We start from the raw sequence: 26539 nt of genomic DNA, 5'->3' as shown, positions 1-26539 counted from the left end.
TAGAAAGGGCCCAGGGAGCCTCAGGTCCACAGGAACAAGAGTGGGGACTCAGTGGCATGGGTCACAGCCCCTTGCTGTCAGGCCTGTGAGGAGGGAGGGATTGTCGTTGGGCCTGGGCTGACACCACATGCTGTGTGCCCCCAGGTGGAGGTGAGCCCCCTGGAGAATGCCATCCAAGTGGTTGAGAACAAGAACCAGGAGCTGCGGGCCCTGATCAGCCAGTATCAGCACAAGCAGGTGCACGGCAACATCAACCTGCTGAGCATGTGCCTGAACGGCGTCATTGACGCTGCCGTCAACGGAGGCATCGCACGCTACCAGGAGGTAAGCTGGCCCAACCAGACCCGGCCAGGGACTCGGGTGTCCGTTCCTCTTCCTGAGGGTCCAGCCTCTGAAGGCAGCCTTCCCAGCATGCCCTCCTGGGCCGTACCTCGGCCAACCGAGCGTGGTCCTGAATAGTGTGTATTGGTTGCTCAGTCATGTCCGATCCTTGGCGACCCATGGACTGTAACCTCCCAGGCTCCTCTGTCCATGGGATTTTCCAGGAAAGAATACTGGGGTGGGTAGCCATTCCCTCCTTCAGGAGCCCTTCCTGACCCAGGGGCTGAACCCAGGTCTCCTGCATTGCAGGTGGATTCTTTACCATCTGAGCCACCAGGGGTGAGGCTTTAGGCTCCCCGCTGTTCCCTGCTTCCATGGCTACAGCTCTCCCATGGGAACTTTTCTTCCTTTTTATTCTCTGAACTCTGACAGAAAGGGTAATCTATCTGATCATGGAATGCGCCCTAGAGCCCAGCCCTTGACAAGGAGTGAGTTGTGGTCTGGCTGGGAGACTAACCCCCTCATCCTGGCCACCAGCCCTGCCTGCCCTGCCCAAGCCAGTTGGGACCAGCATTCAGGCTTAGATTACTTTGCCACCTTCAGTCCTCCTTAGATGTAAAAAGCACGTGTGATTGCAGGAGGTTCAGCAGGCTGTGCTAGAGGAGTGTTGGTGTGTGCACCTGTTAGGAGGCAACCCGGATGCCTTCCAGTGGGATCTCAGACTGAGTGGTCGCCTGGGAAGTCTTCCTTTCCTTTCACAGGCCTTCTTTGATAAAGATTACATCACCAAGCACCCAGGAGATGCTGAGAAGATAGCTCAGCTCAAGGAACTCATGCAGGAGCAGGTATGCCTTGCCAGAGCTGTGTGGAGGCACCACAGGGTAGCTGCAGCACCCACTGTCTGCTCCCGCGCTAACAGCATGGCTTTGTTTATCACCCTGATAGGTCCATGTCCTTGGAGTCGGGCTGGCAGTTCATGAGAAGTTTGTGCACCCAGAAATGCGCCCTCTGCATAAGAAGCTGATTGATCAGTTCCAGATGATGAGGGCCAGTCTCTACCATGTAAGCTGAGCCCTGTCCTGGCCCTGCTGCAGTCTAACCAGTGTCATCTCCTCCAGGCCTGGGACCTGTGCAGCAAGTCAGAGGAAAGGGGTGGGGAGGGGAGTAGGGAGAGGTGAGACTGAAGGAAGATCTGTTCCTGCCACAGAACAGCATGAGGCAGAGGTGGGTGCTCAAGGCAGGAGAAAAATACCCAGAACCCCCTTATCCACTTTCCCTTTAAGGAAGAGCCATATTCAGGACAGAGAATGTGTTTTTCAATGCACTGTGCTGGTGAACAGAGGTTTTCACATGAGGAGGAAAAGAGCTAAAGTGTATGTATGGCCTATATGCAGGAATCTCTTCAGGGATACTTTTCATCCCAGGAACCTACAGAAGTAAGGCTTAGCTGGACCAGCCTTCTCTCGTCCGTCTCCCTCTCTCTCCATCCCCTTCCCCTTTAACTCCCTGCACCCGCCCCCACTTCCTCCTGTCTGGCGACCCAGGCTCCCACCTGAGAAAGCCTGGGGTGGCAGTACTTTTGTACTGGCTTCTCTTCGAGGGCCCAGGCAGATCCTGGGGCTGGCCCAGGCCCTAGAAGGTCTTCCTGACTCTGACCTGGCTCCTCGGTCTCCCTGGCAGGGTTTGACCCAAGGACTGATGCACACGAGCAGAAGCAAGGCCTGTATCCAAGACTGGTTTCCTTCCAGGGGTCTTCCAGGGAACGTAAGCAGGCTGAGAGTAGGGTTCAGGTGGCCTTTTATTTTCCCCTTGGCTGGGTTGGGTCTTGGTTGGGGTACGCGGGACCTTCACTGCAGCACGTGGACGTCTAGTTGTGGCATGCAGGATCAGTAGTTGCGCCGCACGAGCTCCAGAGCACGTGGGCTCAGCAGAGGCAGTTTGCAGGCTTAGTTGCTCCACAGCATTTGGGCTCTTAGTTCCCAGACCAGGGATGGAACTCATGTCCCCTGCACTACAAAGCAGATTCTTAACCACGGACCATCAGGGACGTGCCTAGGTAGTCTTGAGCGCAGTCCTCTGGTCTCTGTATGTAAACTTCCCCATCACAGCAGGTGGCTCAGGCAAGCTAGAACCTGGCCACTGGGGGAGTGGGAGCTCCCTAGCATGCAGGCTGTCAGGTCACTGCAGGAAAAAGCACAGAACGCTCACTCACATATCTCAGGGTCTCCAAGGCACACATGGAAGTGTCCTGTCCAGCTGCAAAAGCGCAGTTCCACCTTCTGCATGCTTTGAAAGAAGCAGGTGGAAAACTTCCTGCTCTTTCAGACCAAGCTCAGAAACATCCCCAGTGGACATGGGGACCACAGAGTGTGAAGGGCTTCTGGAAACTCGAGCAGTTGTGCTTTGTTGCCTCAGAGTTGCAAATAGTGACACAAACCAATGTGCTGTCCCCTTGGAGGATTTGGGACCAAAATTTCTACCAAGATGTGTACGTACTTAATTTAATTATGCTAAAATAGAAGCGTGCTGTTTTTCAGTTATCTGCGTTTGGATTTTGTGTCCTGACACCCCATAGACTGTGTCACAGACAATTTAACCAAGGTCACTAAGAGTGGGGCCATTTAGCAGTCCAGTAAAACTCCAGTCCTTACGTCAGAGGTGCCCAATGCCTGACGGGTGATCACCAGCTCTTCATCTCCTGTTGTCCAGCTCTTCTTCCACTTTTTCTACAGTGAGAAAGCCTATTAACACATTTTATGAACTCAGACCAACTCCATAGCCTGCTCCACATGTGCTCTCAGGGGTCCACCTAGGCCTCATGGCCTCTGGTCTAGGCTGTGTTGTGGTTAGGAGGGCACTTTAGTCGTGACGGGGTCACTGCCCAAAAGAAGCCAGTAGTTTAGGTTCAGCCAATGGTATATGATTCTTTTTTTTTTTTTTCTTTTACATTCTGGCTACCAGCCTGCCTCTTCTCTTTTACTCCTTAATTACTTGGGGGAAAAAAAAAAAGTGAAGTGAAAGTGTTAGTCACTTAGTCATGTCTGACTCTTTGTGACCCCATAGACTGTAGCCCACGAGGCTCCTCTGTCCTTTGGATTCTCCAGGCAAGAATACTGGAGTGGGTTACCATTCCCTTTTCCAGGGGATCTTCCCGACCCAGGGATCACACCTGGGTTTCCTGCATTGCAGGCAGATTCTTTAACGTCTGAGCTACCAATTACTTATTTATTCCCAATTATTTATTATGAAGGGGCACTCATGTCTCAACAGGAGTTTCCGGGTTTGGACAAGCTAAGTCCTGCGTGTTCGGGCACCAGCACCCCACGGGGAAATGTCCTAGCATCCCATAGCCCCATGAGCCCAGAGAACATCAAGATGACCCATCGGCACAGGTATGGCCTTAGGGCTGAGTAGGGTCCCCTCCACAAAGGTAAGTCCGGATGTCAGAGATCAGAGCAAGGGCGTCCAGAACGCTGCTTGTGTGCACTAATGTGACCCCTCACCCACACACACAGAAAACACACAGCTCCTGCCACAGGATCTGCACTGTGCATCTGGTCATCCAGGGTGACAGAGGAGTGTATGTGGGGCAGCGGGGTGAGTCCTGAGGGGTGAGTAGAAGTTTGCTGGGTGGAAAAGAACTGGTGTTAGGAAGCTGACGGAGCAAGATTCAGGCAAAGTCAAAAACATGTGCAGACACCTCAGAATCCTCATGCAGGCCAGTGTGGTCAGCACTACAGGTTGAGCCAAGTGGCTAGAGTGCAGGGCCTGGAAGGGGGCCAGGATTTCTCTGGATGGGCCCTGTTCACTCAGGCCTTGGGACCTGATCCCAGGGGAACGAGGATCCCCAGTGGGTTTCAGGAAGAATAGCATGGTGGTGAAGGCATCAAGGTATGCCTGCTCTGCACTCAGCAGACCTGTTACCGGGGCTCTGCAGGGAGGCTCCAGGTTGCCAGGGCAGGAAGGCCAGGCAAGCGAAAAACCTAGAGAGGGACCCTCACTGGGATTTGTTTTCCACTGTGACCAGCAAGTCAGCAAAGGGTGGGCACTCAGCAGATGCGAAGGAGCAAATGAATGGGGGGAGCTGCTTAGAACTGACAGAAACTGCTGGCAAGCCTGTGGCCACAGCCGTGGAAGGAGGCCAGCAGATGGTTCACAGGCAGCTGCTATGACAGCTTCCTCAAGTCAGGAAGACACCCTGAGCTGGGAGCAGATCCCAGTGCAGGGTGGGCGCCAGCTTAAGTACACAGCCCATGGCTAGGAAGACCTGGGGTCCTTCACCTGATTCAGTGGATCTCCTTCATTCCTCCTGAGACACTGCTGATGTCATCAGACTGAGTGGCCGTAAACCATTTAACTCTAGGTTAAGGCTCTGCCTGGCTACTGTTGGCCTCCCAGACCAGGGGCCCCCGAGCAGCAGGGTGGGGTTCAGGACGGCTCCAGGCCTCAGACAGGTATGAACATTGGCTGTGAAACCTTCACAACCAGAGAGGCTGAGGCTTGGGGATGACTGTTTTACACACACCCATGACTCTTGCCCCCGCCATCTAGCGAAGCACCTCAGCTCCAGCCCTGACTCCTGGCCATCTCCCGCTCTTGTCCGCAGCCCCATGAACTTGATGGGCACCGGCCGCCATTCATCGTCCTCCCTCTCCTCACACGCATCTAGCGAGGCTGGAAACGTGGTGATGCTGGGCGACAGCTCCATGGGCGAGGCTCCCGAAGACCTGTACCACCACATGCAGGTACCAGCGCGGCCCAGGAAGAGCGGGCCAGGGCCCGCACCTGGAGGACTCGGCTCTCTGCTTGCTGGTCTGGCCTGAGGACTGGCGTTGCTGCCTAGTTCTTCAGTTTCTGAATTCAGAACACCCAGAGCTAGCAGAATGGCCTTCCCTCCACACCTCCCCGTATTGCACTTCCCAGGCCTTATTTCCCAAGAAGGAAATCTGCCTTTAGTCCTGGCTGCTCTTAGAGATCCCATGGGAAAGCTCCTCTGCCAAATTGCCCTCCTGCCTGGCATTCCTGATGGCTCAGTCCAGTCTCCTCTGTGGGTGCCATCGCTAGAGTCTACCCAGCAGGCCTGTACCATCAGGGTTATAGCTGACCCTTATTGCTGGCCATCAGCCTGGCCTTCATCAGGGCAAGGGTACAGCATCAGACATTGGATCTGGGCACCTGGTGGCATGAAGAAGCCAACTCTGAGCCAGTCCTACCATCCTGGCCGTTTGGACCTCTATCCTGCTAATTTTTCTCCCTTTGCAGCTCGCGTATCCCAACCCCAGGTACCAGGGCTCAGTCACCAACGTCTCTGTTCTGTCCTCGTCCCAGGCAAGCCCTTCTTCCTCCAGCCTGAGTTCCACTCACTCAGCACCATCCCAGATGATTACCTCTGCCCCTTCCAGTGCCCGAGGTAAGGACGGCAGGGCGCTGCTTGCAGAAGGGAGAGGAGAGAGCCTCATGGGCGCCCCTTGTCCTGCTCTCATCTGTGGCTATGTCTTTCAAAGTGGCCCTGAGACTTAGCAAGTGCTCACCTATGCTTTTAGCATCAGGGACTCGAGGGCTTCTACCTCCAGATCTTTTTCTCTGGCTTCAGACCCTGCTCGGGCCAGTGGTTGCAGCTGTGCTGCACTGAGGTAACCAGGCATCACATCTCCACTTCAGTAAGAGGACACACAGCCCAGGAGAAGGCTCAGCTCTTCTCACTGAAGTGCTTGTGAGAATAAAGCACAAAGTTAAGGCAAAAGTGAGTTTTGTCTTGAGTAATCAAACATGATGAAAAAGTATGAAAACTAAATGTGAAGACTAAAATTAAGCCAGTATTCTAAATGGTAGCAGCAACCAAAAAAACTTTGTTCAACTGGCAAAGGCTTAATCAGGAGAGATGGCTCTGTAAAAGGCTACTAGTTGTTATTGCTTGATTTCTTATTCAGTCGAATAAATACTGTTCTCTGAGAGGCAGCAGCTTTTCCTGACTCTAGTTCCTGCAGTCAGGTTTGGTTCTCTGTCCCTTTAGACGGAGATACTTGCGGTGGAATGGAAATGAGCTGTGGTGACGAAGACCTAGCGCCCCCAGGGCAGTCTGTGTAGCACAGCAGCAGTAGCCAGCTACCAGCTGTTGCTTCCAGGCTTCAGACAGATGGAGTCTGTTCTTTTCATTATTATGAAGACAGGGAAATAACACAGCTGTATGATGTAGATGATCATTAGGGAAAAAAACCAAAAATCCTCTTCTTTCAAAGCACACAAACCTGAATGAAAAGAAGTTGCTTAGTCGTGTCCAACTCTTTGCAGCCCCATGGACTGTAGCCCCCCAGGCTCCTCTGTCCATGGAATTCTCCAGGCAGGAATACTGGAGTGGGTTGCCATTCCCTTCTCCAGGGGATCTTCCTGACCCAGGGATCAAACCTGAATCTCCTGCATTGCAGGCAGATTCTTTACCATCTGAGTCATCCATGGCCCACAATAGGAGTGATGGAGAGAGAGATGCAGTGGCCAGTGGGGCCATTGGGAAAAACCTCAACATACAGCAGAAGGGGGTTTGAGGTCACAACAAGAGCAGTTACAGACTTTCCCCAACACTGGCCCAGCCCCTCATTTCCTGTGGAAGAAAACAGGTCCAATGGGGGACTTAAGTCTACCCCATCAGTTCGTGGCCAAGTAGAATTTGGAGCTTTGAGTCTTTACACTTGCAAGCCCCCAGTCTGGTGCTCATGCCACTTTGGTGATTGCCTTCCCAATGTGGACTAAGGTGCTAAAAAAGGGGACCCAGCATCTTGGAGCAGGTATTTCTAGTGTGAAAAATGAGAAATGACCCACCAAATGGTACATGTGGAAGATGTGTCAGTATGTGAGGGCTGCAGACGTAGAGAAGGAACAGTGATTTGTATTGGTAAAGACGGCACATCAAAAGGTGGTTTGAGGAATGAAAAGGAAAGAAACCCTAAGTAGGCTGTGAATGCTCTAGTGCAGGTTAGCATTTGCAGTGCCTAATGAGAGCTCCTGAACAAAGCAGAAACAGATTTTGTAATCTAATCTATTGTGTGGGTTATTTCTTAACCTGAACACTGTCTCAGTTATACTCATCTAAGTCATCTCTGACCCATGATTGTTGATAAAAAAAAAAAATAAAACAGAGGCAGTGAGGGGTGAGCATTGTACCTCACTTCCACTCTGAGTGCTCAGACACTTCCTCTAGGCAGTGCCTGGCACTTGGTGCCCTGGAGAGGACAAAGATGCCATCAGGGACCTCACAAGCTGGCTGGTACCACCTTTGTCCTTCCAGCTAACCGTTTACTGGTGCATTCATTCATCAAGCTTTTATGAGTGCTCAGTGAGAAGTGGGCATTGCTCTTGCACCGTCAGGGTTGAATAGACAGAAGTCATGTTCTCCCTGTTTGGAAGTAATCCCTCTTTATTTCAAATGACTTGGCTATCAATTGTTGTTGTTGTTCAGTCGCTAAGTCATGTCTGACTCTTTGTGACCCTGTGGACTGCAGCACACCAGGTTTCCCTGTCCTGTAAAACCACCCACCAAACCTTAGTGGATTGAAACAATTTATTATCATCTCGCATGGTTCTGTGGGTAGACAGGGCTTCCTAAGCAAGTTCTCAGTTGCAGTCCCTCATGAGCTTGCTGTCAGATGTGACTGGGGGCTGGAGTCATCTCAAGACTCAACTAAACTGGACATCCAAGACAGCTCTGTCACGTGGCTGGCAGTCAGTTGTGCCTGTCCACCGGGAGTTCAGCTGAGGCTGTCAACCTGAGTCCCTACGTATGACCTCTCTGTCGCTTGAGCTTCTCACAGCATGCAGCTGACTTGCCCAGAGCAAGCGTTCCAAGACACCCAGGCAAAAGCTGCAAGGCTTCTTACTCCCCAGCCTTGGAAGTCCCAGAACATCCTTTTTGCCACATTCTGTCAATTAATCCCATCACTAAGGCAATCCCATTCAATACCACTGTAAAGAATAAGACTGTACCTCATGATGCAAGGATGACCTGTGTGTTTTAGGGAGGGAAGGCATCAATCGTCACCATCTCTGGAGACAGGCTATCAGGATGGCCACACTCCAGAATATCATATAATGAAAGGCTGATTCAAAAGGAAACCAAATGGTTAACTAGGTGGTGGTTGGCGGTTTAGTCACCAAGTCGTGTCTGACTCTTGCGACACCATGGACTGTAGCCCGCCAGGCTCCTCTGTCCATGGCATTCTCCAGGCAAAAATACTGGAGTGGGTTGCCATTTTCTTCTTCAAGGTTAACTAGGACTGGGCCCAAAGCAGGGTACTGTGATAAGAGCAGAGGTTATTAAGAAAGAGCAGGCAGCCACTTCCAGGCTACAGCATCCATTCCATCTATGTGCAGGCCCATCCGGAGAAAACCATGGGTCCAGCAAGTGTCAGGCCTACATGCAAGAGAAGATAAAGACCAGACCCAGCATCATAGAGGAAGACTGAATTTGTTATTGTTCAGTCCCATGGACTGTAACCCGCCTGGCTCCTTTGTCCATGCGATTACCCAGGCAAGAATACCGGAGTGGGTTGCCATTTCCTCCTCCAGGGTATGTTCCCGACCAGGGATTGAACCCGTGTCTCCTGCATTGGCCCTGGGAGGCCCAAAATGTGGTGGATGCAGTAGTAGGTGCAGTGGGGACAGAGAGGAGATGGGATGGCCCACGCTCGGGTTTGTGTCTGATGTTACAGATGAGGGGAGCGCTTTCATGGATGGAGAAAGTGTTCCAGAGAGTCCTTTCCATTGGAGTCACTTTCCCCACTCCCAGGAGTGGTCATGACACCAATAGCTTCCTTGCTGCGCCTGTTGATGTTCTGCAGTGGTTCTTGTTGCTTGGAAACCTTCAAGGTGAATGGCCTGCAAGGCACAGTCTTGTAAGTCGGCAGCGCCCCCTGGTGGTCAAAAGGCTGAGCGAGGCTAGGAGATTTTGATTGAACCTTGAATATATTCAGGACTTTCCTGGTGGCTCAGACAGTAAAGTGTCTGCCTACAATGTGGGAGACCAGAGTTTTATCCCTGGATCAGGAAGATCCTCTGAAGAAGGAAATGGCAACCCACTCCAGTACTCTTGCCTGGAAAATCCCATGGATGGAGGGGCCTGGTGGGTTACAGTCCATGGGGTCACAAGAGTCAGACACGACTTGGTGACTAAACCACCAACCACCACCTAGTTAACCATTTAGTTTCCTTTTGAATCAGCCTTTCATTATATGATATTCTGGAGTGTGGCCATCATGATAGGCCATGGGGTTGCAAAGAGTTGGACGTGACTGAGTGACTAAACTTTCTTTCTTTTCTTTGAATATACTCAGTCATGCTGGGGACTCAGCCTCCCTGGGGTTCACCAGACTACAACTGAGATAGTCTGGAAGTCCTGTGATGCAGAAGCCCTTGCGGTATTTAAATGTTTTCATAAAAAGTAGCCGCCACTCTCACCTACTGTGGTTTTGGCTGCCTAGGGAAAACAGCAGTGAGAAGGAAGCTAGAGTTGGAAAATCTAGTGTTTGCACAGAGCACCTGTCAGCCCCTGGGGCCAGGTGCTGCCCTCCAGCCTCACCCTGCAGCACGTAACAGGATGTTGAGTGCTCAGACCCAGGGTTGGCCTGGTGAGCCAGACCGTGAGCTGTCAGGTCAGGGACCACGGCCAAGCTGAGCAAGGCAGCACACCATGTTCCAGCCACGTGCCTGGTACAGGATGGGTATGTGACATGAGTTGGTGTAAAGGGCTGCCTCTCTCTGCATGCTATGTGCGGGCAGCCCTGTCCAGGGCTGTGGCCAACGAGACCCAGGGAGCCTTCAGAGTTTCTTGCTGGGAAGGTACTGTGAAAATCAGTGGGATTAGGAACGCTTTTCTTTTTTTCCTTACACAGCCATCTTTTTGAGATTGCCTCAGAGCACAAGTTCTGAAAGAAAATATTGATAGGGGAGAAAAATCACCAAATAGTAGAAATTCAGGCCTAGTTTATTTGTTTGTTTTTTAAATAAAGCATAGTTTACTCATTCCCTTATCAATGAAGGATAGTTTTTAAAACCAGGCCTTAAAGCCAGTTCTGAGGCTCTACAAACAGTATCACTGAGACCAGTTACGGAGGAAGTTTACGTTAATAATAGCTGCATTATTGGTTTTTGGTATGCTGACTTCTTCAACATACTTAAGCCCCATCTTTGGGTCTAAAATGAGTATTTAAAAGGCATTTCTCAAGAACTCCTGGTCACCTTTTTAGTTGTGCCCTGACAGTGCCTAGAGGGCACCCCTAGGAAGGCCCACACAGAGCCTGCAGAGCTGCAGGTTCACCTCTCGGATGAGCTTCACTAAGAGAACACTACACAGAGGGAGTTCACCCACTTGAACCAGCCAGAGGCTGCCAGTGGACAAGTCGACAGCCCTGAGGTCCAGGTGACCTTCCCATGAGGGATCTGGAAGACCCCACTAGTTTGACATGGACATGCCGCTCTCTGGTACAATGAGTGATGCAAATTTGGAGGGCCTTCTAAATTATATATTCCCAAGGGAAGCCTGCAACTTTTTTTCTCACCACTTCTCTGGAAGGTCCCTTTGAGGACCACCAGTTGACAGGTTACTGGGCGTGTAACCATGGCCTGCATCGATGAGGACTAAGCCACACCACATCTGGCTTCCATAACAGCCCCTCAGTCCTGACGGGGTCTCATAAGCGAAGAGCATGAACCAAGTCAACTCAGGAGCCTGGTTAAGGCCCCACAAGTCCCAGAGTAGCTCCATGACTCCTGAGTTCACTGAAGGGCAAGTCTCAGAGTGAGGAACCCTAGAGAGCCCCCTGTGTGCAGTGCCCCTGGCCCTGAGCCGCTTGGGCTGAGTCTGCAGTAAGATGGCCAGAAGGCAGAGGCCAGGCACAGGAGGCCTGGAATCTGGGGAAAGGTGGTAGGGGCCAGCTGAGACAGGGCCAGTGGTGTCTGGAGAAGGTAAGTGTGTGGAAACCGTGTCCAGTAAGAACTGTGCTTTTCTATTACCTGAGTGTGTCTGTTTCTGTGTGATGGCTCCATTGCAAGCTCGCCTGGGCCCACACCTGGGCCCCAAGAGAGCCCAGCACCCAAGCCACCCCCATTTCCCCTGAGTGCCGGAGACTCAGGGCTCCCGGGGCCCCAGCTCCAACCCCCAGCTCTCCTCACTATCTGCCCCCAAGCAGGGACAGGGGGCCACGCCAGCGAGTCCACATGACCCTAGTCTGCAATGTGCCTGCCTCGGCTGGGATGCCCAGTGCAGCCCCCTTACCACCACCCAACCACCAGGCTCCACGTCATTCCTTCTGTGCTTGTCGAGCTCATCCTCACCCCAGCTGCAAGGGGATACCGACCCTGGGTCACTGGCTCCCTGGGATGCATGCCCTCTGGGCCCTCCATCCGTGGCGTGTCATCTGTGCGTGATTGTTCTCACTTGGTTACAGGCTCTCCCTCTCTGCCAGATAAGTACCGCCACGCCCGGGAAATGATGCTGCTGCTGCCCACGCACCGGGACCGCCCAAGCAGCGCCATGTATCCAGCAGCCATCCTGGAGAATGGACAGGTAACGGAGCCAGCCTATTGACTGCCCTTTGCTGGGACTCTGCTGGCCTGAGCTCCCCTCGTTGCACTTGCTAGGCTTTCTGCATTGTCCGTGCCTCCCTCATGCTGCCGTGAAGATCCTCCTGGATGGGAGCGGCAGTGAATGTGGGGACCAGCATCTGTATCTCAGTCCAGACGGAGTACAGCTATGGGCAGAATGGCGGTGGGGTTGGACCCACCACTGTCTGTGTGGCTGTCTGTCCTTCTGGCCAGCGTCCTGAATTCCTCATCTAAAAACAACATGGCAGAGAAAACTGGTTCTTTTCTGTCCAGAGAAGGCAGTGGCGGACATGGGTCTAGAGACTAGCCTTCCTCCATGTGTGCATGAAGGACGTCCCCACGGGCAAGCTCTGCCTCTTCCATCCATCCATCCATCCGTCTGTCCATCCGTCTGCCCGAAGCCCCTCTCTTCCCGCCGGGACCCTCCCTACACCATTTGCAGAGCTCTGCAGATGTCCCGTATGGGGCCTTGAAAAAGAAGCTGCAGCGACTAGCTCCTTCCTCCGTCCAGTCTGCCCTGCCCTTCTCTCAGGGGCCATGAGAGTCACCTCCAGTGACTGTTACCCAGTCCCAGAGTGCCAGGACCTTCTCAGCTCCCTGTGCCTGGGCAGCCCTGCCAGGTGGAAGGAATAGGTCTGCCTGGCAGCTACATGGAACAGCGGGTCATGTCTGTGACCTCAGGCCTGAGTGCTGCCCTTCCCCTCACACGGGCCTGTGTGCATGGAGCGTCTCCAGGAGGCCAAACCTGCCAGGGCTCGGGTGCGAGGGGTCCCTGTATCCTTCCTGCCCGTGGGTCTTCTGGCAGGACAGAAGGATGCAGTTAGATGCCCTCAGGTGCTTGTGTCCTCCTTGTTGGCCGTGTACAGGACAGCCTGGAGCCCAGCCAGGCCCCGGGGCGGTGGGGGAGCCCCAGACATTGCACAGTTGCACAGGGCAGGACTTGGAGCCAGACAGCATGGACAGTTTTCCAACCAGCCTGACATTCTCAGCACATCTCAAGCATGAGCTGTCCCACTGCTTTGATTTTCCTGGTCTGGTCCTAGAATGCCCTGGCTCCTGGGGCCCATGATGCCCCCAAGATGTAACTGATTATTGTCACCTTTTGATAGTTTTCTCCTTCCCTCAGCTACCAAACTTCCAGCGGGCCCTGTTCCAGCAAGTGGTTGGAGCCTGCAAACCCTGCAGTGATCCCAATCTGTCTGTGGCTGAAAAAGGTACGATTCCTCTTCCCAGGTGGCCTCCTCTCCTGTCTGTCCCCATCCTGAGCGTCTCACTCTTGTCCCTGAGCACCAGCTGGCCAAGGCTAAGCCATACTTTAACACCCAGGCCACTCTGTCCATCCAGAGTCCTGACCAGTTCTGTGTTCATTATTTAACCCATGTTTGGCTTGATGCTGAGGTCTAGATCTTGTTTGTTTGTATCTCCGGCTCCCCAGGGCCCACCCTCTGAGACGCCCCAGCTGCCACCTGCTCTGAGCTCACCTTCATGGAAACTCAGTGGGCACCCACACCCCAGGGCTCCTCCCCACCAGCCCCAGAATTCAGCAGGCCCTGTGGCTTTGGTCCCTCTCCACTCAGGCCCACAGGGACCTCTCCTTGTTGTTCAGAACAGGCCTGTGGCCAAGCACGTCCACAAGCATAATGAGAAGGAACAGGTCATGGCAAAGTGAATTTCCCAGAGACAGTCCCAGGCACCCTGCGGGACTTTAGTCCTCCTGTAGCCACCCAGGCCTGCAACAGCTGAGCATCCCTTTTCCACTCTGCAAGTCCATCAGCTATACCACGAAACCAGGCAATACTTAGAACAGAGGCTGGTTACCAAGAGTGGAGTTGTACTCTACGTTCTGCTCCAGCCAGCTGATGGAAGAACCAGACTTGGGCTCGTATAACCCCAGCCCAAAGTCCCAGACATGGAGAACTGAGTTCCTTTTAACACAGGACAGTGCCCGTGTGGGGCCTATGCCCAGCCCACCTGCCACACACAACCAGGCCGAGCCTATCAGCCCCTCTCCCTGCAGGTTCCCCTCTCCTCTACCTAGTAAGTTTAGGGCACTCTTGGTCCCTAGCATTGCGACCTGCTGGCCCATCAGGACGTGTCCCTCCAAAGCTGTTGTCATGTCATCACACCTCCTCACCACGTGCCGTCTGCTGTCTGCTGTCCCCACTGTCACTGCTCCTCCTTTGCTCAGCATGGAGGACGCGCCTCCCCGTCATATTTGAGACCACACCCGGGCTCCACGACCTCAGTGCCTGGGAGGCTTCAGCACCTGGTGCTCGACCACAGCGGGCGTGGAGATAAGATTCTGGCTGAAGACACCTTCCTAGCCTCAGAGTTGCACATCCCCAAAACACGTGGCTTTCCTGGACCCCTGCACTTGTGCCCCCAAACCAAGTGCTCTTGTGGCCTTGAGGGCCGGGAACCACAGCAGCTTCTCTTTGCCTGAGTTGTGGAGCAATCACAGATCTAGCTGAGAACCCAGACGGGCTCAGAGCTCAAGTAGGTGCTGGCGGCCAGACCAGGACCTGACACCCACCAGACCCAGAAGAGCTTCAGGCTTCAGACCAAGCTGCAGCAAGAAGCTGGATACGCCCACCCGCCATGTGTGGGGAGGAAAGAGGGTTGTCTCAGAGCGAAGGCTGAGCCCAAAGCAAGCCCATTTGAGCCACAAGGCCAGAGCTTAGTAGGCAGTGAGCTAGACATTTGTCTTGGGGGACCCAGAGCCAGAGCCATAACTCCCCAGATCTCTGCTGGCTCCTCCAGAGCAGGAGCTGTGCACACTTGTCACCATTCTCTCATCGTCAGGATCTTGAGTCCCATGAGGGCTCCACTTCTCATTTTAAGGATCTCTCTTTCCCAGGCAGTGACTCCCAGACCAGGCCAGTTAACTCTCGAGGCTGCTGTGCGCAGGGTACTTCAGACTGGTGGTCCACAGCAGAGAGAGAAAAGGCCAGGACACAGGCGGCATCAGCGCTCTTCTCCTAGGATAGCTGCTGCATCTGAGGTTCTCCACTAGCCCCTATGCACTGGTGTGTGTTCATGCGTATTCTCACGTCTGTAACCCCGTGGACTGTAGCCCGCCAGGCTCCTCTGTCCATGGCATTTTTCAGGCAAGAATACTGGAGTGGGTTGCATTTCCTTCTCCAGGGGATCTTCCCGACCCAGGGATGGAACCATGCATCTCTTGTATCTCCTACATTGGCAGGAAGGTTCTTTACCACTGAGCCACCCAGGAAGCCCTGGTGCTATATGGCAGAGGTTCACTGGCCTCACTGGTCAACAGGAGGCCGAGGGCAAGCTGGATGATTTCTGATTGATGTGGAGTGGCTCTCGCAGGTGCCTTTTGTAAACCACTGCAGCCTTGCCAGCTTTCTTTCCCTCCAGCGTTCCTGCCTGCTGTTTCCTTTGGGCTCTTGTAGGTGAATTTGTGCAGTCCTGATGTCTTCTAGGGCCAGGATGTGCACATGAGAATTCAGGCTGTCAGAGCCCCTTTGGGGAAGCTGCCTAGACCTGCCTCCAAGCTTCTTACTCCTCGAGGTGTGATGGCTTTTTGTGGAGATGGAACTTTTCCTTTTCAGGAGAGGGCACCTTAGTGCTGAGGACCAGGAAGCTCCTGCCGCATCTTGGGGAGAGCCTGTTTGAGAGTAGGCCTGTCCTGGTCTCAGGGTGGTTCACGCTCTCTGAGGAAGGCCTTCCGGTGGAATCCATCTGGCACTCACCAGAGTTAGAATGAATGCCTGTCCACCCAGTCACTGCCACCTCTCCCCTCTGCCCCCACCACTGTCAGCCAGTCCGTGAGACTGAGCCACGCTCCTGAGACATGAGGCTGTGAGGCAGCCGAGTTCCAGCCTGACGTTCTTCACCAGCAAGGAGGACCAGGGTGGACGCCTCCCACCACCTCATTCTTCAACCATGTGGGGCCCAGCCCCTGCTGGCCACATCCTCCTCAAAGGCCAGGCTCCTTCCTTCCCAGAGCCTCTCAGGTGCCCTTTAGGCCCTGGCATTGCATTCCCCACTCAGGCCCTGGAGTGGGAAAAGCCCAGTCCCCAGCCTCCTCAATGCCCCGTTTAGCTGTGACTGCCTCAAAACAAAGCCAGTGGGTCAGCCGCTTGTCTCTTGATACCGAGAGCTCTGTCAGAGAAAGGGCATAGTTCTCATCAGTGGCGGTGGTTCTCTAGCAGTTGACCAATGGCATTCACGTATCCGCTGCTGCTCCTCAGACCCCGGGGTCCAGCCATTCCCCCCCACCCTTCCCCTCCTACAGTCCTTCTCCTCAGCTGTCGCTGAAGGGCCACTGTTCCAGCCCTGGACTCCTTCCCATCCACAGATGGACAGCCTGTGTTACTCTTTGTCCAGGGCCCACTCTGTCCACGGCATGTGAGTTACAGGAACTGGGCCTCTATGCTTCAAAGTACCCAGGGGCTCCACCACCCTCCATCCTCTATGGAAGCAGAGGTCCCTGCTGGACCCGGCCTGACCCCTGGCTTCATACTCTTTCCTACAGCACTGTATGAACTCCAGTCCTGCCTAGAAAACTCCCGAGCATCCCAGGCCCAGCCAGTGGGCTCAGAAGCAGCAGGGGTGGGCAGAGCTTGTAGCTTACCACAGGCTCTTTGAGGGCCCAGGCCACGTACCAGCTGTGGACACAGGCATCTGCTGCTGCCCACCCATCCTGCTCCCTGCTTCCCCATGGGGTCAGGCCCTGGGAGAGCCCTGACTCTTGACTTTGGTCAGAAGCTATAGGGTGCGCGGCACACCTGTTCTCGCATGCGCTCACTCGCCTGCATCTCCCTCTCCCTCTTCTGTCAGTCTTACCAGCCTGCCCCACTCTCCTGTTCTCTTTTTTTCCTCCTAGCAAGCCCGGGAGGCTGCCTCCTTGCTGTACTTCCTCTCGTCTTGCCTCCTCCCAAGTGCTTTTCAGCCAGCAGCTGACTCTGTAGCCATCCTCTTCAGTGGCGTCTGCTGCAGCCACTCTCCCCGTGGGCCACCACCGTGCCTTGCTGGGCCAGTGTTTTCTGTCTCAGGAGCTGGCATGCCATGCCCGTGTGTGCTGTACCGAGTTCACACCTGGAGAAGGCCCAGCAGTAGTAGAGGACTTCCCCCCCACCCAGAGGCTGCTCAAGAAGTAACCTCCCTTCATGCCATCTGTTTTCGCCCTTCAGCGGTGCCAGCAGCCCCCAGCAGCTGGAGCCTGGATAGCGGAGCCCGAGAGGCCCAGCCCTTCCTGTCTGCCCACACGGGGTGCATCCTGGCCCCCCCAGTGCCTCCCCGAAGCCTGCTGCATGGTAAGAAGACCTCCAGCGGGTCCCCCAGGTAGTCCCCAGTCTCAGATCCTGCTCAGGGGTGAGGGCAAGAGCCCTCTGGGCTGAGAAGACGAGCCGACTCAGCCGAAGAAAGAACCCCCCCACCGCAGCCTTGGGGTCAGTGAGGTTTCCAAGTGCAGCAGGTACACTCAGTAAGGCCTTTCTGACTGCGGAGGCTGAAGACGTCGGAAATGACTGTGCCAAGCGCGAGACTTCCCACACTCGTCGCCCCGCAGCAGGCAGAGGGCCGCTGCTGTCTGTGGACTGTCATTCTGTGGGCTCTGATGCACTCGGACTTCTCGATCTCCTGTGTGGCATGGGTGTCTTTACTCAAGCAGCCTGTGTTTTGAAGAATGTCAGTGAAGAGAGAGGTTTTCCCATGGCTTCCAGTGCCGAGGGGTCGCGGGAGACTCCCGTCCGTGCAGTTGGCCCCGCCAGCTCTGCTGTGATGCAGTCCAAGAAGGGCCCAACTGAAGCTCTGCTTCTGTGTCCTCTGCAGGTCATTACTCCCTACACTTCGACGCCTTCCACCACCCCTTGGGTGACACCCCCCCAGCCCTCCCCGCCCGGACCTTGCGCAAGGTAATGTTCTGAGGCGACAGCCCCTAGGCTGTGCGGGGAGAGACCCCTGAGGTCTGCCTCCCCTGTTGCTCCCGACAGCCCAGCCTGACAGAAGCTGGGGGTTTCCAGAGACATACTTGGGGTACAGGTGACTCACGTGTCCTGTAACAGACGTGATGGGGGTGGAGAGGTCAGAGGGTCCTCAGACAGCAACACACGGCACCCAGTGTGTGAGCCAAGAGCAGTGAGAAGCCAGGGGGTAGGTATTAACACACCACAGTTCACAACGTGAGGAAATGTTAACTGTGGGAGGTCATAGAGCACTTTAAACTGGAGTCCACTCAAAATGAGAAGCATCAGATACCAAACCTTTATGCAAAACTCATTTTCTGCAAATTGGAGAAGACTGTCACAGATTTTGGCAGCAGAAGGCACTCGTCTGGTCCATGGCCCTCTGGGGTTTTTCTGCCCTCCCCACGGGCCTGCCGACCCAGCCCTTCTATCTTTGCCCCTAGACCCACAGCCAGAAGCCTGGGACCTGGCTTCACGGGGCACAAAGGCAGGGCCATTTGGGGCCATAGAAATGCAGGTGATTCTGGGGCTGCATAGGCTTGCTGGGGCCAGGGAGAAGGCAGGGGCTTGCTGATGGCGAAACAAGAAATACTCTGGTGATGAGTATTTTAAAGTTCATTAATATAGGAGACTCTTGGTCTTCTCGTCCCGGGGCAGGCATGTCAGCCTGTCTGGAAAGAAGGATTTTCACACTTCTCCCTTTTCTTTCAGTCGCCTCTGCACCCTATTCCGGCCTCCCCAACCAGCCCCCAGTCAGGCCTGGATGGCAGCAACTCTACACTATCCGGCAGTGCCAGCAGCGGCGTGTCCTCCCTAAGTGAGAGTAACTTTGGGCACTCCTCGGAGGTCCCTGCTCGAACCGACACCATGGACTCCATGCCGAGCCAGGCCTGGAACGCTGACGAAGATCTTGAGCCACCTTACCTCCCCGTCCACTACAGCCTCTCCGAGTCCGCCGTCCTGGACTCCATCAAGGCCCAGCCGTGCCGAAGCCACTCGGCCCCGGGATGTGTCATCCCTCAGGACCCCATGGACCCGCCTGCGCTGCCACCCAAGCCCTACCACCCCCGCCTGCCGGCCCTGGAGCACGACGAGGGTGTGCTGCTGCGAGAGGAGGCTGAGAGGCCTCGGGGCCTGCATCGCAAGGCCTCGCTGCCTCCCGGGAGCACCAAGGAAGAGCAGGCACGCATGGCCTGGGAGCACAGCCGAGGGGAACAGTGAGGGGCAGGGAGGCAGCTGGGACACCACCGTCAGTGAGCGGCTTGCCCAACCACTCCGGGTCAGAAAAGCAAGTCCCCCCGCAGGGAGCCCGAGGCCTGGCACTCAGGAGAGAACCGCCCGAGTCTACATTCTACTGCCGTGAACTCGTGTGTTGCCATGTGCAGAGGCCACAGCAGCATGAAGGGTTGTGGCTTCTCTTTTTATTTCATTTTCTACATTTCCATTTCTATGGGTTTTCCTCTTTCCTTTGTGCAGTAGATGCTGTCTTCCTCCTGCAGTTTCAGACCACATGGAGCTAGATGGAGATACTGCACCACAGAACCGCTTTGCAGCTTCATGGGGCCCCTGGGGCAGGAGCCCAGGCCCTCCCTCCAGGGCAGCAATGCACAGAATGGAAATTGCACTAGGGACCTCTTCCTTTGCTGTGTAGACAGAAGAGCTCATGGTTGTATTCAGGGATTGCAAGGACCACGTGGACTATGTCACAGGTGGACAAGGGGGCTACCAGCCATTTTGCACAAATGCCTGCTCTTCCATCCAGGAGTGTGCCCCTGAGGGGCTGGCGAGGCCAACCTGCCGGCACAGGCATGTGACAGCCTAACTGCATGCCCCGGGTGTACTGCCAGGCTTCTGTGGGCCAGCCCCGCCTCCTCCTCTACCTTGGATTTCCCCTCCATCATTTTTATTTCTGACCCTTCGCTCCCCTCCACTCTTAACATACCCCATGCCCTGCAGCAGCCCCCTGGTGCATGGATCTGCAGTGGTCATCTCCTAGCCTCTGGAGCTTGAGTGAGGGTTGGAGCCAGAGGGACTGCCTTCACCACCTTCCTCCCCAGGGCCTGGGCAGCCACGTGTTGAGAGACAAGCCGATAGAGGAGTGAGGCTGGGGTGTGGCAGGGCCGGAAATCCTCTGAGCTTTCAGAAGTGGCCAGCATGCCTGTCCTCCAGCTCCTGAATCAGGGATTTTCAGCACTACCTCTGAGCAGCGGGGTGGCTGCCCAGCCAGGCTCCAAAGGCCTGAGGACTTGAAATCAGGTTCAGCAAGCTCCTGGGTTAAAAGCGCAGTTGGAGGGGAGAGGGACTTCTCCTAGAAGCAGAAAGCCACGCAGGTTGAATTATCCCCTCCCAGTAGCCAAGTGCATGATCCCAGCTCCAGGCCCATGGGACCACCACTCAGGGTTCAGGGTGAGCAGGAGGGCAGTTTCTCCCGCCTCCCCAGTCTGTTGGGCAGAAGGCAGTGGTGTCCTTATAGGAAACTTTCAGGTCAGGGTACTGATTTTCCTCTCGGTTTATTAGTTGGGGAATAGGGGGGAGTGGCAATAGTATTTTACCAGGGTGCTTCTAAGTTACTTTTAAAAAGTCTACAAACATTTACTTGCTTGAGTTCACAACTTGACAGTCACAAGGCTGCCTTCTCCTCGTTGAGCAGGTACGTTCTCCGTTAGTTCCTCTTCCACTGGCCCATCTGACTTCCCTGGTTAGGGTGTCTTTCACTTGTAAACAAAGGGCAACTTGTTTAACAGGAATGCCAGCAAGTAACTTATGAGCTAAGATGGGGGGCGCATTACCTTCAGGGTGTCTGGGCATGTTTTATCACCAGTGTAGGTCCTTTCTGATACTTGAAGGGTGACTCCAAGCAGAGTGGGTCAGTCCAGGCAGGCCTGAACCATCTGGTGTTCCCAAGTGTAACAGTCGGGGACTAGCTTTGGATTTCTTAGATAGTTCGTCTTTAGCTTTTAGGGCACTCCTGAACCTCAATCCCTGGACAAGGCAGTCCTCATGTAAGAACATCTTCCTTCTCCACCTGGTGGCATGAGAGGGTAGAGAGGGGGGTGTGGGTTTGTTTGGTCTTGCCTTCTACAGGGTGAGCCAGGTTTGTGTTTTCCCTCTCCATTTTCCCAAATTCAATGAAAAGGACATATTCCAAATTCCTTTCCTTGGAGAATCAGCCAGTCTGAAGGGAAGTGGGAGGCCAGAGATGAGAATTCTCTGAAAAGATTGTGAAATATTGATTTTCATTCTTTCAAGCTTATTTGTAAATACCTATTTGAATGCTGTGTATTTGTACAGGAATTTGAGCAAAAAATGTATAGAGTGTGCTGTCCAATTGGTATTCAGCCCTATAAATGTGTTTTTAACCTCTGGCATTCTGTGCTTATTTAAAATAAGAAAACTTCTAACCATTTCTTTTGTGTATTTATGTTTAAAATAAGAAGTGACTTAATGGTCTTACCTGTATCAGAAAGCAAAGTTAAAAGAAAAAAAAAAAAAAATTTGTACTAGTGTCCCAAAAAAGTATTTTACTGTATATATTGTGGTAGCATGTTCTCAATCCAGCAAGTAATGTGAATTTTAGATGTAAATATCTGCCACTTGACTTCCCCGCTTTCCCCACTCCCTTGACTGCTGTTATGTGAATTAAAGATGAATACCTGATACTGACCCACTGAATTCACTGAATGGGAGCAGCCGCAAAGTGCCCCCCTCCAACCCTTGTCGCTGGGCTCCAAGCCCTTTTAGCCCCATAAAAATCTTTTCCGTCCTGGGCACAGTGCCAACTTTTCCCACGTCCGGCCTTCAAGCACAGAGAGCAAGACTTGCACCGGAAAGGAGGGCAGCCGAGGGCGCAGAGCGCTCAGCTGGAAAGCAATAGAGAGAACCAGCCACCTCGGCCAGGCTCCCGAGGCTTGTGAGTAAAAGGGGGAAGAAGGGGTCTTCCTGGCGTGGGGGACAAACCTCCGAAGCCGCCAATCTCCCCAGTAAGGCGGGATGCTTCCGAACTCGAAGCCAGGCAACCAGTCCTGGCCCGGGCGCCCCTCTGAGCTCTGGGCCCTCTTACGGGCCCTGCTCCTACCCGACATCTGTCCGCCCCGACTGGGTCCTCCTGTCGACCTGTCGGGGCAATCCGGACTCTCTTCAGCGGTTCCCCAGCCCACGTGGTCCCTTAAGAAAAAGGAAAGAAACCTTCGGAGCCTTGCCTGCGGCCGGCCGCCCTCCCTGCCTGTTGGGTTGCGGCTGACCACAGAGCCCCTGACCTACGCCACGAGTCGGGACCAGAGCAGAGAAGTCCGTGGGGTTCTTCGGGAGGACTTGGGGCCCAGAACAGAGGGTACACAGAGCAACTGAGCAGGCGCGGGGCAGCGGCCGAATTCCACTCCAGTCTGATGGTGCTCCGCTTCGGCCTCAGCCCCTGCCCCTACCAAAAATGGCGACTGAGCCGCTTCCGCCGCCTCTGCGGCCTCTTCCTGCGAGCAGCCCCGGTTCAATCAGCGGTCGACAACTCTCTAGGGCGGAGGGCGGGCGATGCCATCAGCCAATGAGGAAGGGTAGCGTGGAGCCGCTCTTCTGGGCTCCGAGGCGCGTGGACCAATGGGGGAACGGTGTGTGGGAGAGCGTGGGGGGCGCCAGCCAATAGGGGGCCACGGCGCGCGGCCAGGACCTGGGGGCTGCGCCGCACGGCGGGCGCGGTTCAGTCCGGCGAAGGCGGCAGCGGCGGCGGGTTGTGGAGGATGTGGGCCACCCACGGGCTGGCCGTGGCGCTGGCTCTGAGCGTGCTGCCGGCCAGCCGGGCGCTGCGACAGGGTGACTGCGAAGGTAAGGCGGAGTTGGGGGTCCGAGCGCTGTGGCCGGCCTGGCGGCGCCGCTGAACTCAACCAAACCAACGAAAGGCTGAGAGGCCGGGGCTAATGCGGGCGAGGGCGGCCGGCCCCAGTGGGGTCTGCTAGAGGAGGGACCAACGCCGGGTCTAGAAAACATTTTCTGGGCCTAAAAAACATTGGTCTGACGAGAAAGTTAGGACTAGATCGTACAGACAATTTGGCCTGAAACTGAGATAACGCCGGAGTTTTGGTCCTTTACCATCACTGGGCAGAAGCTCCTGGGAGCGGTTCTGGCTCAGATGGGGTGTCCTGAGGGCCGCCCGTGGGCACCGCGCCTGGTGTGATAGGGTTGCAAAGATTCACGTTGGGGTTCGGTGTTGCATTTGGAAATGAGTAGCATTTGCATCGTTTTTTTCTCTTCGGCCTCTAGATTGTCCATTTATGAGGTCACAGTGAGCCTATCTCAAGGACACGTGTTCAATCTCGGTTTAAACTTTATGGAAAGAGCAGGGAAGAGCCGTTTGTGGGTCATTAGGTGATGCTCGTTCCCCGCATCCCCTGGGTGTACTCGGGGACCCAGCAACCCGGAGCACGGTTCTGTCTACCTGTGGGCACCCGAGAAAATCCAGTGGTAGAAAAACTCCCCTTTCTCCGTGTCTCTTATTAAAATTGCTGCTGGAGTTCCCGCCTACTGAATTGGCCTGCAATTTGGTGATGACTGGAGCATCTTCCTTCTTTCTCTTTTTCAGTTTGTATTTCTTATCTGGGAAGATTTTACCAGGACCTCAAAGACAGAGATGTCACATTCTCTCCAGCCTCTATTGAAAAAGAACTTATAAAGTTCTGCCGTGAAGCAAGAGGCAAAGAGAATCGGTTGGTAAGTAGCTGTTTGGCCCTCCCCAGGCTGGCCCTGGCCAGCGTTTTGAGTATCCACTTCCCAGGCCTGGAAATACAAGACCCCTCCCACTTGTCTATTGAGGAGACCAGCTGTTCTGTCAGTGAACTAATGTGGGTCTGAAGTGTTTTCTGTATTCGGCCTTTGGGATGTTATCCTCTTAGTGTTGATTAAGCACCTACTGTGTGCTGGACACCGGAAATATCAGGGGAGAGCAGTGACAGGCAAATAATGCGGTGGGATGCAAGTTGTGCAGAAAATGGACCAGGAGGGTATGGTAGAGAGGGTGGGTGCTAACTTAGTAGTCAAGAATTTTTCTGAGACAGGGTCATCATTATGGAGGGGGAAAGAACGTCACAGCGGAGGGAACAGCCAATGTGAGTGGCCAGAGCAATCTTGGCATGAGTGAGGACCGATGATGACGGAATGGGCACAGGGGAGGCTAGGGCTGAATTCTGATGAAACAATAGTTTTGGTAGCCTCAGCTTCCCTGGCAGTCTCTGGTTTGTCTGTCTTTCTGTTTAAAGGTTTGAACCTTGGTGACTTTTAAATTCATCTGGTGGCTGTCAGCTCTGGGACCAAGTGTGTACTAAGAGCCTGGGGTTTATGCTGAATCTGACTGCCAGTACAGGCGGAGTGTGGGAAAATGAGGTCCTGGCAGAGACAGAAGATGTTTTGAGATGTCAGTGTGCCTTGGAGGAGATAGCTCTTAAGGGGCACCTCCTGAAGGCCATTCTCCTTTCTTGCCACAGTGCTACTACATTGGGGCCACAGAGGATGCAGCCACCAAGATCATCAACGAGGTGTCCAAGCCCCTGTCCCACCACATCCCTGTGGAGAAGATCTGTGAGAAGCTCAAGAAGAAAGACAGTCAGATCTGTGAACTAAAGTATGGTGAGTGTGGCATTATTTAACCAACGCTGAACTCTCTGTGCTCAGGCATTAATGAAGTGTACTTTCTAGCTGGGGAAGGCAGGTGATAAACTAGAGTCTTCATGAGTGAGTGACGTAACAAGGTTAGTGGTGGTAAATGGCAGGGGCACAGACTCAACCCTGCATCCTGGTGCATGGAGGTCAGAATAGGCCTCAGTGAGAGTGCAAGTCACTCAGTCGTGTCTGACGCTTTGCCACCCCATGGACTGTACAATCCCTAGAATTCTCCAGGCCACAATACTGGAGTGGGTAGCCTTTCCCTTCTCCAGGGGCTCTTCCCAACCCAGGGATCAAACCCAGGTCTCCCACATTGCTCCAGCAAATCTTCCTGACCCAGGAGTCGAACTGGGGTCTCCTGCATTTCAGGTGGCTTCTTTACCAACTGAGCTATCAGGGAAGCCCAGGAGGTGACATTTCAACAGACTTTGAAAAGGAGGTGGGGGATTAGCCACTGGCACAGCTCAGGGAAGAGAATTTCAGGCAGAGGACACAGGCAGATGTAAAGGCAGCCAGTGCCATGACAGGTGTGTGGGCAGGTCATAGAGGGCCTTGCATGTTGGTGAAGACTTGGTTTTAGTCTGAGGGAAGATGAGAATGTTGGGATTTGAGCAGAGAAGCCATGTCGTCTGACTTGGCTTTAATAAGCTTGTCCTGACTGCACACTCTGAAGGCTGAGTGACTTTTACTATTTTGAAAAGAACAGCTGTGTCCCAACAGGAAAGCCTAAGGTTGTGGGCACACAGCACCTCTTTTGCCAAAGAAGTTTCCAGTGGGAAAAAGAGTTCAGGTCTTCAGAAAGAATTGGGGCCAGGAAGAGTTGTTCTCTTCCATAAAACTGAAACAGCACCAGCATGTTTTACCATGAATTGAGTGTCCAAGGGCTGCATTTTACCCCATTGTGTCAAGGATAACTGGTCTTCTGAGAGTGATCCTAGTTCAGTTCTTCTGGCAGAAGGTCTCTCTGTGATCACAGGTGGTCATGGAGAGTAGGCTCCTAATTCAAGAGCCCGACCAGGGTCTGTGTTGGGAAACTGAGGCTAGGGGATCTGTCTGCTCTGTCACCCTAGAACTCTCATTCTCCAGTGCTGTGGGCTCTACCGTGACGTGGGCTCTACCGTGACGTTTAGTAAGAGGCACTTGGAGTGGGCGCCATATTCCTCCTAGAAGGTTCCTTCTGTAAGGACCACATGGCCTCCATCTGTCCCTGCTGACACTGCATGTCTGGGGTGTCACAGACTGCCAGTGAGTAACTGGGGTTACTCACACTGCCAGCGTAAGACCTGCCTTCCTGGTGAAGGGGCTGGGCCAGTTCCCCTCCTGGGGCACTGGGCACTGACACAGCTGCATGTGTCTCTCCCTGCAGTCAGTAGGTCTGCTGGTTTTAAGTGACAGCTTGGCTGTGCAAGGACTGCTGGGGTCCACAGTTGCTCCCACCCAGCTGGTTATTCTCCCTGCTCTTTCCTCCAGACAAACAGATCGACCTGAGCACAGTGGACCTGAAGAAGCTCCGAGTTAAAGAGCTAAAGAAGATCCTGGACGACTGGGGGGAGACGTGCAAAGGCTGTGCGGAAAAGTCTGACTACATCCGGAAGATTAATGAACTGATGCCTAAATATGCTCCCAAGGCAGCTAGTTCACGGACTGATTTGTAGTCGGCTCGATCCCTGCTGCTCCTGAGGGAGAAAACACTTCATTTGTGTCTACCCCAAACAGCCTTTTTGTAATTTATTTTTTAGGCAGGCTCCTGACAAAGTCAGGTGTGAAGCCTGGAGCTTTCTTGATGATGCTGGGTGTACAGCGTCCCCTTGGGGGAGATTCACTTTGTTCTGTTGCCCATTTACTCTAGGACTTCAAAGTATGTCTGGGATTTTTTTATTAAAGGAAGAAAATTTCTAGCTGTCCTTGAAGAATTAAAGTGAATACTGAAATAGGGTTTTACCCATGATGACGATTTCACCGGTTTATGCTTTCCGGTTTACAAACAGTTTTCAGGTATATTCACATTTGTCCCTCAACCACCAGTCAATGCTGGGATGCCAGGACAG

At 53.9% G+C, this 26539-nt stretch overlaps 2 protein-coding genes and 1 long non-coding RNA gene across 23 annotated transcripts in view; 2 read left to right on the top strand and 1 right to left on the bottom strand.

Moving 5' to 3' along the window:
- DOCK3 (dedicator of cytokinesis 3) overlaps positions 1-21503 on the top strand; it is a 307148-nt gene extending 285645 nt beyond the window's left edge. For 11 of the 19 annotated variants that reach the window (XM_086367784.1, XM_086367782.1, XM_086367776.1 and 8 more), the window contains 11 exons: positions 145-324; positions 1083-1166; positions 1267-1383; positions 3592-3713; positions 4928-5066; positions 5584-5731; positions 11757-11875; positions 13040-13127; positions 17073-17195; positions 17713-17795; positions 18558-21503. In XM_086367784.1, the coding sequence (XP_086223910.1) occupies positions 145-324; positions 1083-1166; positions 1267-1383; positions 3592-3713; positions 4928-5066; positions 5584-5731; positions 11757-11875; positions 13040-13127; positions 17073-17195; positions 17713-17795; positions 18558-19067 (1713 nt within the window). In that variant the 3' untranslated portion in view covers positions 19068-21503. The remainder of the gene's footprint in view (positions 1-144; positions 325-1082; positions 1167-1266; positions 1384-3591; positions 3714-4927; positions 5067-5583; positions 5732-11756; positions 11876-13039; positions 13128-17072; positions 17196-17712; positions 17796-18557) is intronic. The other 8 variants (XM_086367775.1, XM_086367785.1, XM_086367781.1 and 5 more) reach the window with 4 other exon arrangements.
- On the bottom strand, positions 20338-22430 carry LOC147348457 (uncharacterized). Of its 3 annotated transcripts, none has more exons than XR_015151588.1 (4): positions 22107-22430; positions 21804-22010; positions 20636-20871; positions 20338-20560 (listed from the first exon to the last, which is right to left on the bottom strand). It is a non-coding gene; the product is annotated as an uncharacterized LOC147348457 (long non-coding RNA). The 3 variants fall into 3 exon arrangements; XR_015151587.1 differs by having other exon boundaries at positions 22103-22352; XR_015151589.1 differs by having other exon boundaries at positions 21922-22010; positions 22103-22326.
- A 108-nt stretch (positions 22431-22538) lies between these two features.
- On the top strand, positions 22539-26439 carry MANF (mesencephalic astrocyte derived neurotrophic factor). Its single transcript, XM_086367848.1, has 4 exons — positions 22539-22661; positions 23416-23543; positions 24314-24455; positions 25962-26439. The coding sequence occupies exons 1-4, from the start codon at positions 22577-22579 to the stop codon at positions 26144-26146; spliced, it is 540 nt and encodes a 179-aa protein (XP_086223974.1). The 5' UTR covers positions 22539-22576; the 3' UTR covers positions 26147-26439.
- The last annotated feature ends 100 nt before the right edge of the window (positions 26440-26539 follow it).

This window comes from Bos grunniens, chromosome 22 (assembly GCF_055505025.1).
Source record: "Bos grunniens cultivar Pamir isolate PY7600 chromosome 22, Bosgru_T2T1.0, whole genome shotgun sequence".
NCBI lineage: Eukaryota > Metazoa > Chordata > Mammalia > Artiodactyla > Bovidae > Bos > Bos grunniens.
The sequence above is the reverse complement of the archived record's forward strand: the minus strand, read 5'-3'. Positions and strand labels throughout refer to the sequence as shown.